Below are 16,413 nucleotides of genomic sequence, written 5' to 3' on the forward strand. Positions count from 1 at the left end.
TCCTCTTTTTAAAACAGCTCTTTCTGAAGAAGAATTGCCTCAAAAACAGTCAAAGCGTGTCAGTGGTGTGGCTGACGCAGGAAAGTCTAATAGTGTCCCAACGGATATCTTATTCTAGTCTTGCCTGTGACCTTCACGGCTGCAGGCTTTTTTCTGGTTTACATTGCTGTCAATGTGTAGTTGGTAGCCTGTAACTCCTACACAAACCAGAAGCCTGCAAAATCTCATCTTGAGTCCTAATTCTGTTTCTGTTCTGGCTTGGTATTGCCGATGCAGGATTAGAGGAGCCCTTGATAATCAGAGGCAGAAATCTCTGAATGTTAATAAATCTGGCTCTGACCGCTCATTAATTACAGTGTCCCCAATGAGCCGATTCTGTGTCCCCAATGCGGGCAGAAAAGGCACGTGAGTCTCCTTCACAGTTGTGTGGACTGAAGATTAGCTACTTAATTGGGCTAATTTCTCTCCCTTCCATGCGTTTATCCTCCTGTATTTCTTGTTTCCCATGACGCTGAAAAATGAACCAATAAAATCGTTGGAGGCACACAATTTTGGGATATGAGGGTGGTTAGGAAGCATGTTAATTCCCTATCTGCTTCGTGTATTCAGTATATGAGAGGAACGGTCATTCATCTTGAGTCAGGTTTCCTACTGTGGGGTGGGGGGAAAGCTGGTGTCGCACACAGTGTGACGCCGCTTCCGGGGAAGACTTGGAAGTGATGTCACATCGGTCTAGGAATCCCTGGGAACGCTGCGGTTTTACCAGGCTTGGCAACTCTAGCTAAAAGTGAAGTAAATAAAATAAATGTGTCCCATAACCCACTGGGAAAGACAGTCATGCTAGGAAAAGTTGAGGGCAGCAGGAAAAGAGGAAGACCCAACAAGAGATGGATGGACTCAATAAAGGAAGCCACAGCCTTCAATTTGCAAGATCTGAGCAAGGCTGTCAAAGATAGGACATTCTGGAGGACTTTCATTCATAGGGTCGCCATGAGTCGGAAGTGACTTGACGGCACTTAACACACACATGCATAACCCATATTAACGCTCCCTCCCACAACCAGGCCTAGGGTTCCTCATTTCTTCAGTGTGTGGGGCCCAGAAGACTAGTTGCCTTCCTGACAGATGAAATGCCTCACAAGGGGTCAGGCGACATTTTAGCAATAAAAGGGCTTCAGAGTTATAGCTGGGCCATTATATGAAAAACCTGTACGGTGGAATACCTATTTTTCTTGCAATTTGAATATATAACGCCTTTATAGGTAAAATTCTGGACAAACTTTTTTTTACACATTGGACAATACTATAAATGTCTAATATGGTGATTATGATGGGAAGCCAGATAAAATTATTTGAAGGCTGGATGTGGGCTACTGTTTAGTCACCCTCACATGATACTAGATAGCCTACATCATGAGCAGATAAGGTTGCCAACTCGGGTGGAAAATTCCTGGAGATTTGAGGTGGGAGCCTAGGGAAGGTGGTTTGAGGAAGGGAGGGACTTCACTGCAGTAAAGTGCCATAGAGTCCACCCTCCAAAGCAGCCATATTCTCCAGGGGGACTGATATCTGTAGTCTGGAGATCAGTTATGATTCCGAAAGATCTCCAGGCCAGGGATGCCAGCCTTCAATTGGGACCTGGGGATCCCCCGGAATTACAGCTCATATCCAGACGACAGAGATCAGTTTCCCTGGAGAAAATGGATGCTTTGGAGGGTGGGCTGTATGGCATTATACCCCACTGAGGTGGGTACCTGTCCCCCCCAGGCTCCATCCTCAAATCTCCAGGAGTTTTCCAGCCTGGAGCTGGTAACCCTACCCCCCCACCCTCATCAGTGGCCAGGAAGGACCCAGCAACCCTACCCCAGTCCCCATCTGGTGGGTGCCAACCCTGTGAGCAGAATGTATGTACCTATTTCCCCCCCTCACTGTTGTGTTAGGTCATATTTTTTTTTATTTTTCAATTTTTGAGAATAATTATTTTAGGTTACCAAGCCATAACTGACTTTGTAGCCAGAAATAAGAAGCCAGCGGGGGACAAATGCAACTTTTCAGTTCTTGGAAAAGAGGAGGGCTGTAGCCCCCTGCCCCCCCCTCATTACCATACATTGTGGCTGACTGTTGTCTAATTACTTTTCATCTGCAGAGTAGACAATTTTGGACTTGGGCTTTTACTTCAAACCAAGCAAATCAAGCGCATGGTATCATCCTACGTTGGAGAGAATGCAGAGTTTGAGCGGCAGTATTTATCTGGAGAACTGGAAGTTGAGCTTACACCACAGGTAAAATGCTATCCTTAAGGGGTGAATAAGCGGGGGGAGGGGTTTTTCCCCCCTCTTATAACAAATTTTGCCTCTTATAACACACGTTGCCTTGGGTATCAGTTCCATTTAAATGACCAGAAGCACAGTTCAGATGTGTGTTACATGACAACGCGAGTCAACTGGTTGTATTCTGAACCACACCAAGACTTCTTTGGGAAGGAAGAAGACTTAAGATATCTTTTAAAATGGTAAAGGTCCCCTGTGCAAGCACCGGGTCATTCCTGACCCATGGGGTGACGTCACATCCTGGTGTTTCCAAGGCAGACTTTGTTTGCAGGGTGGTTTGCCAGTGCCTTCCCCAGTCATCTTCCCTTTACCCCCAGCAAGCTGGGTACTCATTTCACTGACCTCGGAAGGATGGAAGGCTGAGTCGACCTTGAGCCGGCTACCTGAAACTGACTTCCGTCGGGATCAAACTAAGGTCGTGAGCAGAGCTTTGGACTGCAGTACTGCAGCTTAACACTCTGCGCCACGGGGCTCCTAAGACATCTTTTACATGGGTGGAATTTGACTTTTTCTTTTGAATGGGAGCTAAGCTGTCCTCAGGTTGGTAATCCTAGTTTTCTGGAAAAAGAAATTACTGCCTCATGGATGTGGTTTTCAAGAAAAGAGCTAGATGCTAAAAACTGTGTGAAGATCTGTATTAAGGAAAGATGTTGCAGGCGGGGGGCGGGTGTAGATGAGAATTCTTGACCATTTTTTTTCAGCGCTAGAGAGCTCTGCTCTGATCTGGATGGCCCAGCCTGATCCCAACCAATCTCAGAAGCTAAGCAGGATCAGTCTTGGTTAGTATTTGGATGGGAGACCATCAAGGAATTGCAGGCAGGCAGCGGCGAATCACACCTGTTCATCTCTTGGCTTGGAAACCCTACTAGGTCACCCTTGACAGCCCTTTCTACCATGGAGCTCTAGAATAAGTATAATTGCTGCCATCTTGTGGGTAAAACTGATTTACCAAGTCAACACTAGTGTTTTCCATTTGCATCTTTTCTCTTGAGAGGAAAGTTCAGGCTTTATTAGGAAAAATATTTTCCATAGGTTGGTGGCAAATTAAGGATTTTAGCACTGAATTTTCCCAGCTGATAAAGCCTTGCTGCATGTATTCACCAGCCAGCAAGAATCTTCACATGGTGGAAAGACAACTGTGTCTTCTACTGCCTGCTATTAAGAGAATGCCAATGAGGGCTGCAAGCAGATGTTTATTTCATGATTTTTCTCTTTCTCAGAGGGAGATATTGCATAATTACCCTGTAGGTGGCTGGATAAATCATGGCAGGTCACACGTGAGGTTATCTGGGTGGTGGGAAGAATAAGGGTGCACCCATTTTTCCAATACGGAATATGGGGCATAATAAGTATAAAAGAGTAATAGAAGAAGACAGCAGCTATAAAAAAGAGAGAGAGAGAGGTGAGAGTCTAGGTAAATGAGGAGTTGAGAAAGTCATTTATTTATTTATTTATTTGCTTCATTTGTAGCCCGCTTTTCTCTTGGAGACTCAGTGTGGATTACAAAATGTATAAAAGGCTTTACACTCTTTTACATTGTTCATACCCCATAAAGTGAGGGTCAGCAGCTGTGGCCATGTTAGTCTGTTGTAGCTTAATAAAGTGAAAGTCCAGTAGCACCTTAAATCTAACAATATTTATTTCAACAGTGGCTTTCATGAGTCTCAACTTACTACTTCAGATAGGTGAAGGGAAAACCATACTTGGAAATTCTTCTTAAGGGAAAAATTATGGGTACAGGGAGTTTAGAGTTGTTAGGCTCGGCCTGGCAACCAATGGGAAATTGGGGTGGGGGGTGGCAGCAATAATATCATTATGTCACTTCCAGTAAAAATGCGGAAGTGACATCTTGCCTCTCTAGGAATTGCTGGAGAGTCTTTGGTAAAACCGTAGAGAGGCAGACTTCACTTCTGTGTTTTACTGAAAGTGATGTCACGTCTTCAGCCCATTGGCCATTTAAATTTTGTTTCTCCTGCTGCCACTCCAAGCGGTGGCAGGAAACAAGGGATGAGGGATTTCTCACTCCCGCCAGGGGACTGGCAACCCTACAAGGGGGAGGAGTTGAGACACAGAGGTGTCACGTGAATTCTGTCATGGATCTTGCAAGTGTAACTTCTCAAATAAAGGGGAAAAGGAATGTAATAGAATGTAATAGGAATGTAATAGAAAGGCTAGGTCAGGTGTGAATCTAACAGCCACTGACCAGTGGTTTGACTTCATACGAAGCAGCTTCATGGGTCTAAAGTAGGTCAGGAAACCATTCTACTTTGCAAAGGGTCAGAGAAGGTTCAATAAGGGATTTAAAGCCAGCCTAACAATAGCCCATCAGTGTGACATGCTGTGTGTGTGTGTGTGTGTGTGTTTCTTTTTTTGAAAATTATTTATTTTATGAGGCCATGGGCCATTACAATTTTAGACACACATAATTGTAGCAAAATCAAAAGCATAATAATGTTAAAGGCTATTAAAAACACAATTAAAAACCCGTAAACACTTTTGCAATATACATTTAAAATAGTTCAGGCTTCATTCACAGCTCCAGCCTGCATTTTCTTGACTGCCAAGGCGAATTGCACCACTCTATTAGCGGTATATTGACCCAAATCAGAATGAAGGAAAGTTAGTTTTCTCCTCCACAGAGTTTATACCCTTTAGAATATCAGCAGGAAATGTATTTCTGTATACAAAGGGCAAAGTCTTCTGGGACCAAGGTTCCATAAAATACACCAGTGGTTCCCAACCTTTTTTTGACCAGGGACCGCTAGGACTTTTTTGTTCGGTGCAGGGACCCCAAGGTTCAAAATAAAAATTCTGAGAATTTGAAAATAAACTTTAATCATAACTGTTAGTTAAACATTAAACGTAGAATATTTGAATACATATTTTTATAATAGAGAACTTTTAATTGAAAATATTAATTTATTATGGGTTTATAACTTTGTTTCCCGGACCTTAATTTAGTTCTCGCGGACCCCTGGTTGGGAACCAGTGAAATACACAGATGAGCTCTGGTCAATGTTTCTGTGTAACAACCTGCTAAAATGGCAGAAGGCATAGTTTGAAATCACACAGATATTAAAGCCACTCCAAGGATGTGTGTGTGTGTGTATATATATATATATATATATTTCTGTCTCATGGAATGCATTCATTTATTTCATCCTTCTTATAGCCCGCCTTCCCAGCAAAAGCTGGGCTCAGGGCGGCTTACATAACAATAAATGTACAATAAAACTTCAGAATCACATAAAAACAAGAAATGAAAAGCAACCCTAATGAATAATAAAATCATGTATCTCAATGGTGCATTTAGTAGTGACATAAGGCCGCAGCAGGGCCGCAGGCAGTTCGAACATGATGCAGAGCCTGCGAGTAAGATGGAAACGCTCAGGCATGGTGGAGTAAGGTAGGGAGGCCAGCGTTGATAAGGAAAACGGTAGCTGGCCTCAACCATAGGCCTGGTGTAATAGTTCTGTTTTACAGGCCCTGTGGAATAAGGTCCCGCAGGGCCCTGGTTTCATTGGAAAGACTGTTCTATTTTAAATGTTAAATCTTCTTTGACTTCTGGCTGTTCCGGTTGTCTTGATTTCTTTGGCTCATCTGCATTGACTTATTCATGCAAAGAATCTTTTTGATATCAGAGCAGTTCAGTCAAGTGGCATTAAGGGATTTGGATTCTAAAGTCCACCTACACCTTTGGAGGAATTAAACTTTTAAGAATTGTTTGCATGTACTTTGAATGACAGCTTGTGGCTATGAGTTTTGAGTCTTTTTGTGAAGACCAGCAGATGGCACGAGCTGCTTGCTTACACAGAAGGATATTTGCTCGCACGTGAGAAGAAAAGTCGTTTGCTGTTGTGGGGTAGGGTGGAGGGGAGTTGTTCCTGAGGGTGTTGTTTTCAGCCAACGAAGTTGCAACCTTCTCCTCAATTTCTCTCCTGCTAGGGTACACTTGCTGAGCGGATTCGAGCAGGAGGGGCAGGGATTCCAGCTTTTTACACCAGCACTGGCTATGGAACCTTGGTACAAGAAGGAGGGGCCCCGATCAAATACAACAAGGATGGTACCATCAGCCTTGCCAGCGAACCAAGAGAGGTACAGCATCCTTTGGGGTGTGAATGTGTGTTGCGTGTTGGTACTGCTGGGGGCGGGGGTAAGCTCTATAGTTGCTGGCATATGTTTTTGTCCAACAACAGGTCATCAAATCAGTTCTTAAGGAAAGGACACTGGGTCGAATGCAACCGGCTTTCCCGCTGGTTAAAAAGGGAAGAGGGGCCACCAAAAAAGATTATGTTGGGGACTATGGAACCTCCTTAGACAAAAAGCCATGTGGGATGGGGTCTGTAAGAAGAAGGGGGAACTGGTCATGATTGAAGGGGAAAGCCGGCTGTATCCAGCCTACTTAAAGACAGAGTGGTTGGTCCCATCTATACATCACAAAAATGACATTATTAACTTTGCTTCCTCTGATTCCAGGCAACATGTCTTAGAAAGGTGGTTGTATTCCTGCTTCTGTATTTGTGTCTGTCTCTTTTGAAAAAATGAGAGTTCCAGTCCAGAGCAGGAAATTAGACATTTTAACAAGAGGTTCATGGCCATTCTAAACAAGTCCTGTTGACTTCTCTCCTGGCCTGGCTCAGATGATACTCTTCCGTACACATGGTGAGGTAGCGGGATCACATCTCTGCCCACCCCATACCACCTTCATAACATTTGAATAGGGAAGCAGTGTGGTTGGAGTACTGGACTGTGGTCAAATACTCATTCAGTCCATGAAGGTCGCTTGGTGACTTTGAGCCAGGAAAACCTTTTCATTTTAATCTGCTTCACAAGGGAGAGGGGAATTGGCAGCAGGATTGAAGATGTATGCCCTCTACAGCTCTCTAGAGAAATGGTGGGATATACATATGAAAAATGAATGAATAGGGCATACACTTATAAACTCCAAAATGTGCAAGCCTGAACATCACAATCAATTCTCCTAGATAAAACCTGAAACTCAGCTGCATGATCTGGGTTTGCGTACACTGTTTTCTGTGTGCATACATCCTAATGGAAGGTTATGCCCATGTATGTTGGTATTATAGAAAGGGTAAATGTGATGCTCCAAAGTTTCAATTTGTCCAGAAGCACAGTCACAAAGTCTATAAGAATGTGCAGTCCTTTGCATTCGACCTTCATTACTTGAGAAGGGATAGAATTTAGTCTTTCAAGCATAAACGCTCTCCTCTATCGAGGAACAGAGGACGTGAAACTAAGTGTTCCCAGTTCCACTGTAGCACTTTGTCTACTATGCCACACTGGCTGTCGCTGTCTTGTCAGTCATTACGTCTGGAAAACAAAGAATTGCATCCCCCTCTGACTGAACTGGCTGCTGTTTCTCTCTTCTCTCCTTCTCCCCTAAGTACCATAGCAGGCTCATTTTAGGGGACAAAAATGTTGACCTTTTGTGGGGTTTGCTTACTTTAGGTAAGGGAGTTTGACGGCCGTCACTTCATTATGGAAAAATCGATCACAGGTGATTTTGCACTAGTCAAGGCATGGAAGTCTGATCGTGCTGGAAATGTCATTTTCAGGTATGTTGGGTTCACAGAGCGGACCTCATTTTCTCTAGTGTAGTGGTTTTCAAAAGGTCTTCTGGGGTGACTCTGAGGCTTATTAGGACATCCTTGTTTAGGAGATCAGTAATGGTGGATAAGCCCTGACCTGGATGGGCCAGGCTAGCTCTGTCTCGTCAGATATCGGAAGCTAAGCAGGGTCGGACCTGGTTAGTACTTGGATGGGAGACTACCAAGGAAGTCCAAGGTTGCTGTGTAGAGGCAGGCAGTGGTGAACCACCTCTGAATGTCTTGCATTGAAAACCCTGTGGGGTCACTGTAAGAACATAAGAAAAACCAAGGTGGATTTGGTTTTTGCTGGATCAAACCAAGGCCCATCAAGTCCAGCAGTCTGTTCACACAGTGGCCAACCAGGTGCCTCTAGGAAGCCCCCGAACAAGACTACTGCAGCAGCACCATCCTGCCTGTGTTCCACAGCACCTAACATATTCACTTGATGGTACTTTCTACTACCACCACCAATGGTGGATAAAGTTCTTTCCTTAAAGGCAGCCTGCCAGCTAGCTACGAATCCTTCTGTGCAGTATGTAGCTGCAGAAGACTTCTGTTCTAGGATACAACTTAATTTTATGTGGGAGAAGCCCATTTGACCTGACCATTGCTCCTCTGCCCACCTTAGAATATGTCCCAGAATCCCCAACAATGAAACAAGAATGGCAGTCATATTCATGCGTGAACACTGGTTTCACTGAAGGCAGAAAGTTTGAAAACCTCTGCTCTAACCGTTTTGAAATGGGGCAGAATTCTGTGTTTATGCTATGAAAATGGAGGATGTTTCTGGAAATCAGCGGTAGGACTAGAGTCCTTGCAAGTGGTTTCTGGGAGTGTAGCAGGCAGAAGATACTGCTCTGTTGGTCAGGCAAGGCCACATGACCAAGCCTGGATCATCCATAGTCGGGTGCTGCATACCAATCGTATGGGCTTATATAGCACGTACTGCACGTTCCTTGTGCATATGAAGAGGGCTTTGAGACTTGAGCTAGCATCCAGCATCTGACCCTGATTTATCCTCCACACATGGTTCTATGACAAGAAACATAGCAGTCCCCCCCCCCATTTGTTTTCCCATTTGAATGGAAAACTGCTGCTTTTGATGTGGGAATTGTTTGAGAAGTAATTTTCAGGACTGAGCAAGGTGATGCTGCTATTTAGAAAACAAAGAAGGTCTCTCAGGGCTTGCTAGGTACGGGCCTTGCTGTCTTCTTCAAAATGTAATTGCCTAGGAAGTCCCATAGTGATGACAATCAGTAGAATAATTCATTTCTAAACTCTTCTTTGGTGAGATGCTGTCTCTTGTGATTTCATGAAAATGTTACATCTGGCAGCAATTAATTTACAAGGGGAAAGGAATCTGTGTTTCACTGAGGATTTGAAGTAATAATTTGTATCTTTGTTTTCTTCCTCTGTATAAGCTAAATGTTGAATTTGTTGGCGTGGTGGGAGACAAAGCAAAAATAACCAGTAGGGGGCAATGGAAGCCCAAAATTGTATATTGTAGGAGCCGCTGCAGGTAAAGAGAAAGCTCTAAAATAATGTTAATTGGCCTGACATTCAGCCTTCGCTATAGAGAGGCTTAAAGTAGCTTCCAATATATGCAGAAACATGCTCGTAAAAATCCATACAAAGATATTAAAACAGATTTTTTTTAAAAAAATGATAATTACATTTCAGAGATAATATTCCAGGTAAGACAAGACTTGAACTTTGAGTAATACCAGCCGAAGAAGTGCCAGTGAAAAAATATGCTAGGTAAATGATGTAGGCACGGGGTTAAACAGATTCTGTGAGGAGGTTCTCTCACAGGCCTTTTATGCAGGGCTGTTTCCCTCTCTGTCACCCCACCGACAACTTCGGGTCTTGTTTTGACTATGCATGCCGTTTCCGGCCATCAGAGGTCGCCTCGTTCTCCCCGCTCGTTTTGCCCACGTTTCCAGGGACCTGTTTTATCAGAAATTTGGAAACGCCATGTAACGCAGGGGGAGAGCGAGGCAACCTCTGGCAGTCGGAAACAGCATGCATAAACAAAGAACCGAAGTCGTCCGAGGGTTGACCGCGAGGGAAACGGCACGCATAAAAGGCCACAGTTGGGATGCAAGGCCAGGGGGGAGGGGGACAGGGAGAGGAGGCTTGATGGCAAATTTGTGTGAGATGGCCAAGAAATGCAGCCTATTGCTCAATAATGCTGTCTAAATACTAAATACTAAACACGAACTTGTCCATTGTTACCTGAAGTAAAAGTCCTGCGCTTTGTGCTAGGAAGGGAGGGGGGAGTTGCATGGAGTTACTTCACAATCAAGTCCTGAAAACGACAGTAATTTTACAAGTGGGTCCCACTTCAAAAATGTTTTTGCAGACTATTGTTTTAAACCTTTTTAAAAATAAAGTGCTCTTTCCTGATTCTGTTAGGTTGCTGGAAGGCTTCTCCCTTCCCCCCCCCCCCCCCGATACAAAAGGAGCGTAGCCTGAATGCAACGTGTTTACTATATTAAGCCACCTTATGTTTCCCACCCCTTCTGTTCCCCAAACAGGAAAACTGCAAGAAATTTCAACCAACCTATGTGCAAGGCTGCCAGAACAACTATAGTAGAGGTAAGCTAGAACAGATTTCTTCCCCCCACCCCACCCTGAACTCTAAATGCATTGTTTATCAAAGCTAAGCTGACAGATCCTTCCAGTCATCCAATACATTTTTAGACCAAAAGGTTAATGCAATGTTTCATTTTTTAGTTGGAATGATGATACTGTTGGGCAGCTCTTTGTGTGCCTTCTCTTTTCTGCCTGGCCACTGGAGCCCCCCTGTTTTACAATTGGTGTTTTGGGTTAAATCAGTCTAATTGGAAATCAGGTGAAGATGTTTGTCCTAGTGTGAGATCTTGTAAGGCTTGCGAAGGCTCCTGCAGATGGTTGCAAGAAGCTCAAAAGAGCTTGATGAATAAGAAGAAGAAGAGTTGGGTTTTTATATGCTGACTTTCTCTACCACTTAAGGAAGAATCAAACCGGCTTACAATCACCTTCCCTTCCTCTCCCCACAACAGACGCCTTGTGAGGCTGGTGGAGCTGAGAAAGTGTGACTAGCCCAAGGTCACCCAGCTGGCTTCATGCGTAGGAGTGGAGAAACAAATCCAGTTCACCAGATTAGCCTCCGATACTCATGTGGAGGAGTGGGGAATCGAACCCTGTTCTCCAAATCAGAGCTCCAATGTGGGCAGAGTTTATGGGACAGAGCTTATACTGTCTTCACCTGCACTAGAGATGGAATATGGCAACTGTTCAGCAAAGCTCAAACTGAACATGCGTGAAGCTGCCTTGTACTGAATCAGACCCTTGGTCCATCAAGGCCAGTATTGTCTACTCCGACTGGCTGCAACTCTCCAGGGTCTCAGGCAGTCACAGCTCTCTCAGAACTCTCTCAGCCCCACCTACCTCACAAGGTGTCTGTTGTGGGAAGAGGAAGGGAAGGCGATTGTAAGCTGCTTGGAGACTCCTTAAGGTAGAGAAACGGCAGGTATAAAAACCAACTCTTCTTCTAATTAAATGTAATTTAAAAAACCCTACGCTGTGTCTGTGGTTGCTTAGTTACCGCACTCCTGCTCCATTATCTTTCCACTATCACAGGTGGATTGGACTTCATCGCACTGTGGGTACAGAAATGAATGGGTTCCATTAGTCATCTGAAATGGTGGCCTTGTTTTATTGTTAGGAGCAAGATGCTGAGAAACAGTGTTGCTTCTGAACACACGATTAATAACAAACGCCGCTTCCGTTCTATCATCCCAGTAGTTTTTTCAATAAGAAAATATTTTTTCGTAAAAAGTTCTTGCAGGGTTCAGTTCTCAGGAGTGTTCATGTTCCAATCCCACCCAGCCAGATCCCCAAGAGCTTGAGAAAGACATTTCCCAAACCAGAACTGAACTGTTAGGAGCTCTTGGCTGCAGCAATCGTCACCCACAAACATCTTGTCCCTGTGTTGTAGACCTCTTTCCAAGCCATCCCAAGCTTACAAATGGGCTGAGGTTTTCTCACAGTAGCGTGCTTTTCTGTTGGGAGTGCCCCCGAACGGTTGTCTCCAGCTACACTGTGTACATTTTGAGGCATTTGCTTAAAATAAAAGCATCTTTGACAATAAAGCTTCAATGTTAGGAAGACCCTCCTCAACATTTTACTAACCTGCCTACCCACATGTATGTATGCTAATCCGTATGGTGTCATGCGCTATAGATTCAACTCAGGTTCAGTTCTAAAATAGTTTAAAAGGCATTGCGAGTTGGGTCCCCTTCTGGTTAAAGTTTTCGCCAAACCCTGAAATTATTTCTGTGCAATATTGGGGGGAAAGGGATATTTTCTTTGCTTAATCTGTAAGTGCTTTTTTTTTTTAATGATCTGAATTAAGATCACAAGCCATCTGGATTTCTGAGTATTCAGGTATAGAGGTTTTATTTTAAGATGCATGTTTACATGGCATCTGGTCCTCTAATTAAAAAAAAAAAGAATCTACCAATGCATTAAGCCAAGGGTGTTGAGCTCAATTGTTATGAAGACCCAGATATGACATAAATGTCACTTGGCCGGGCCAGGCCTTGCCTCGTCAGCCCAGATCAAGAGTGTGTGTGAGGGGGTGGCTGCCTCGGCTGGTTAGCGGGCCGGATAAGAGCTCTCAAGGGGCTGGATCTGGCCCTCGGGCCTTATGTTTGGCACCCCTGCTTTAAGCTGACATGAGTTTCTCTGGAGGAAGAAAACGTATAAAGGTTTGAATCAAGGCAGATCACATGCCGGCAGATCTGTAGATGGATGTCCAATGTTTCTTTTTCTTGGTAAGGAACTCAAAAAGGGCAAGAGTCCAGTAGCACCTTAAAGACTAACAAAAATATTTTCTGGTAGGGTATGAGCTTTCGTGAATCCGATGGATTCACATTCTAGCTGTATCTGAAGAAGTGAGCTGTGGCTCACGAAAGCTCATACCCTACCAGAAAATATTTTTGTTAGTCTTTAAGGTGCTACTGGACTCTTGCCCTTTTTGACTACTGCAAACAGACTAACACGGCTACCCACTGTGAATTGGTAAGGAACTGTAAGCCCCCCCCCCCCTTACATTAGGGGTGCTGCATCAAGAGAAGAGGGGGAGGGTTACCTTGTGACCACAAGTGCTCCCCCCCTGGAGAGTTGTTTGCAGCTCTGATGGAACAAAAGGAGGAAGAACTTAAACTCCCCATCTCCACCCCAAGGCCCTAACACTAGATGTCCCCCCCCCCCCAACAGCTGCTATTTACCAAGAGAAAGATGTTGTGGCGCTGTCATGGCTTTTCCAAATTCTCAAGCTATCTGACCCTTACACTTAAAAGTGCCTGGCAAATATTTATAGCCAAAGGCGGACTGCATGTTAGAAAGATTGGCATATGCATGGTGAGTTTTGCTGATCGCTTTTAATTGCTTCTCTTTAGTAACTGCTGGCTTAAGTCTATAGTGAGTAATAATTACTCAAATTGTAGCAAATGGGGTGATAAGTCTTGAACTTCAGTTCAAGCCCTTGTTGAGCAGTGAAGTTAGGCCAGTTCACACTTTATGTGGGGGCGTGTTTATATGCACTAGTGTTGGCAGTAGTGAACACTTCAAAATGTGTGTTTGTAAACATCCAGGGGTTTTTATGTGCTAGGGCAGGGGTCTGCAAACTGCAGCTCCTGAGCCGCATGCGGCTCTTTGGCCCGTTGAGTGTGGCTCTCCAAACTTGGTTCGGAGCCCCTGCTCTCGCGCCCGCTCGCCGGGCTGTGGAGCCGGCGCACCTGAGAGAGAGCGAGCGCGAGAGAGAGCGAGCGCGAGAGAGCAGGTGAGCGGGCGCGCTGTCTCTCCCCCTCCCCGCCGTGGAGAATGACCAGGTCCCCCTTTCCCTTGCCCTCAATGGTTGGGAGGCTAAAGCCTCCCCTCCCCTCTAGCCGCGCGATTGCTGGGCGGGCGGCTCGGCGGTTCCTGCCCCCCCCGCCCGCCTATCAGCTGTTGGGTGGGGCGGGCTTCCTTGGTAGACCTGGCCTCCGGCTGAGTCCCATTGGGAATCCAGGTCTACTGCCAAGAAAGCCAGTGGGTATACCTGGCCTCCCAGTGGGACTCAGCCAGAAGCCAGGTCTACCAATAAGCTTTTATGGCGGTAGACCAGGCCTCCAGACGAGGACTCCTGACGGGGAGGGGGAAATGGCAGGGACTTACAATTTAATTTTTATCAATAAATAAGATCACTATTAAGTATGATATCAAGTTTTATTCAGTGTACCTATAGTTTAATAAAGACTTAAAACTTTAATCAAAGTTTATTAAGTTAATAAACAGTGTACCTACCTATATAGTTTGTTTAAGAAATGTGGCTCTCAAAAGAAATCTCAATCGTTGTACTGTTGATATTTGGCTCTTTTGCCTAATGAGTTTGCCGACCCCTGTGCTAGGGAGTCCTATTTGGCTGTGGTTTCCTGGTGCATTTGTGTGTCTAGAAATACCCTTTTTCACTTCACATTTTATAGGTTTACTGCTGAAAAAGCCTCATGCAGGTTTAAACTATGAACTTGCATGTACTGAAATGAGGTGAGAATTAATAATACAAAATAATAATAACAATATACTATAAGAGAGGGATCTTCCTTGCTATCCTGCCTTGAGCAAGGATTTGAACTAAGGCTGTCCAGGCTGATCAGACTGCAGAGGCTCACGTAGCCGTTTGGTCACGATGCCATGTTGTTCTTCCGAGCATTGGCTGAGAAAATCTGCCTTTCTACTCTTTCAGAGCACTAGTTCCCTTTCCTTTTCAAAATGTAAGGCTCATTATGGAAGCGGGGAATTATGGTCTGTAGCGATGGGAAATCTAGAACAGAAACAGCTTGACTTTTTGTTGTTGTTGATGCTGTGGCTTTGGGCTGTGTTCCTACTGTCATTCTGCAAACTTAAAGACAGGATGAAAAGAGGCTTGGCGTTCTTCATCTGTCAGAATTGGAAATCTGTAGATTTCTTGGGTTTTTTGCTGAGCTTCTTAAAACCGTTTTGAGTTTCCCTGTGGGGGAAACGGGTATACTTCAAGTATTATTTAGAAATGTGCATCTTGAGCCACAGAGGTTCCATTTTTAAGATGAGTTTTTGTTATAAATTCACGCGGGCAACCACTTTTGAAAAGATGCGTTTTGGCAGGCCTTGTATAATGGCTAGCTTATGGGTAGGGTTGCCAATTTCCAGGTACTAGCTGGAGATCTTCTGCTATTACAACTGATCTCCAGCTGATAGAGATCAGTTCGCCTGGAGAAAATGGCCGCTTTGGCCATTGGACTCTATGGCATTGAAGTCCCTCCCCTCCCCAAACCCCACCCTCCTCAGGCTCCACCCCAAAAACCTTCCACCGGTGGCGAAGAGGGACCTGGCAACCCTACTTATGGGCGTTCTGCACTTTATCTAGAATAGGGATTCAGCAACATTTGTTTTATTTATTTATATTTATTTTGCGACTTATAGCCCTCCCTCCCTGGCCAAGGCCAGGCTCAGGGCGGGTAACATCATTTAAAATACACTGATAATAGTAAACAATAACATTAATAAATTCTTAATTTAAAGCAGTAAAATCCTAATTAAAAATACCCTCAAACTCGAAACTCAAGATGGCACCAAATTACACTAGTATTGCCTGAGATAAGCAGCAGGTTGCCCCCTCAAGTTGACATACAACATAACATAGGGTGAAAACGCATGGTCACTTTATCCTCTTTTAATCCCTGTTTCAGCCAGGATTCAGCCAGGATCGAACGCAGGCGTTTCGCCTAATGTGCGTTCGATCCTGGCTAAAACAGGGATTAAAGGAGGATAAAGCGACCATGCATTTTCACCCATAGAAGGAAGGGGGTAAGTACGCCAGCAAAGATGATACCTGCGGCTGCTCTTAACTATAGGGCATGCTATTTTCTATTTTGCATAATTGTTTATACGCTTTGCTTTGTAAAATTTACTTTGCTTCAAGGAAGAAAAGCAAGAGATAGGTGTTGGGAACAGAAGCAGGGCATGTCTCAAGTAAATATATGAACGATTGGAAAAGGGTCACATAGTTTCAGTTCATACATTTGTCATGTAAGGTAAAAAAAATAAAAATCTCCCAGTAGTTGTAGTGACTGTTGGTCAGGAGAACAACTTGCGATTCCCCTTTCAGCCTTCTCCTTGCCTGTTGCAAGGAATTCAAGTCAGGCCAAGAAGTTCTTGTTCTTCTCTGATAAAAAAAACAAAGCAAAGCTGAGCACATAGTTGGAAGGCCGAGATTGAGTTATGGCTACCGGAAACTTGAGGACCAGTGGCCACTGCAAGAGGTTTGAGGCTTCTTCCCCAGCAATGTCTTGATAAGAGGCAGATTTGTGAGCTGATACATAGAGTAGTAACCATGTGTGGGTGGGCTTGGGAGTCTTTCTTCCAGGTCGCTGGAAGGTTTTTACGCCATCTTTTGATTTCTGAGGGTC

The 16,413-nt window shown here is 44.4% G+C and overlaps 2 protein-coding genes across 2 annotated transcripts in view; one reads left to right on the forward strand and one right to left on the reverse strand.

Annotated features, from left to right (window-relative positions):
* Positions 1 to 16,413, reverse strand: part of RIMOC1 (RAB7A interacting MON1-CCZ1 complex subunit 1) — a 144,620-nt gene that overhangs the window by 56,149 nt on the left and 72,058 nt on the right. The gene's annotated exons all lie outside the window — the stretch shown is intronic.
* Positions 1 to 16,413, forward strand: part of OXCT1 (3-oxoacid CoA-transferase 1) — a 90,853-nt gene that overhangs the window by 41,844 nt on the left and 32,596 nt on the right. Inside the window, exons 5-8 of the mRNA XM_056848281.1 lie at positions 2,147 to 2,282; positions 6,276 to 6,425; positions 7,800 to 7,906; positions 10,477 to 10,537. Coding sequence (XP_056704259.1) covers positions 2,147 to 2,282; positions 6,276 to 6,425; positions 7,800 to 7,906; positions 10,477 to 10,537 — 454 coding nt within the window. The remainder of the gene's footprint in view (positions 1 to 2,146; positions 2,283 to 6,275; positions 6,426 to 7,799; positions 7,907 to 10,476; positions 10,538 to 16,413) is intronic.

The sequence above is a fragment of the Euleptes europaea genome, chromosome 4, assembly GCF_029931775.1.
Source record: "Euleptes europaea isolate rEulEur1 chromosome 4, rEulEur1.hap1, whole genome shotgun sequence".
NCBI classification, from domain to species: domain Eukaryota; kingdom Metazoa; phylum Chordata; class Lepidosauria; order Squamata; family Sphaerodactylidae; genus Euleptes; species Euleptes europaea.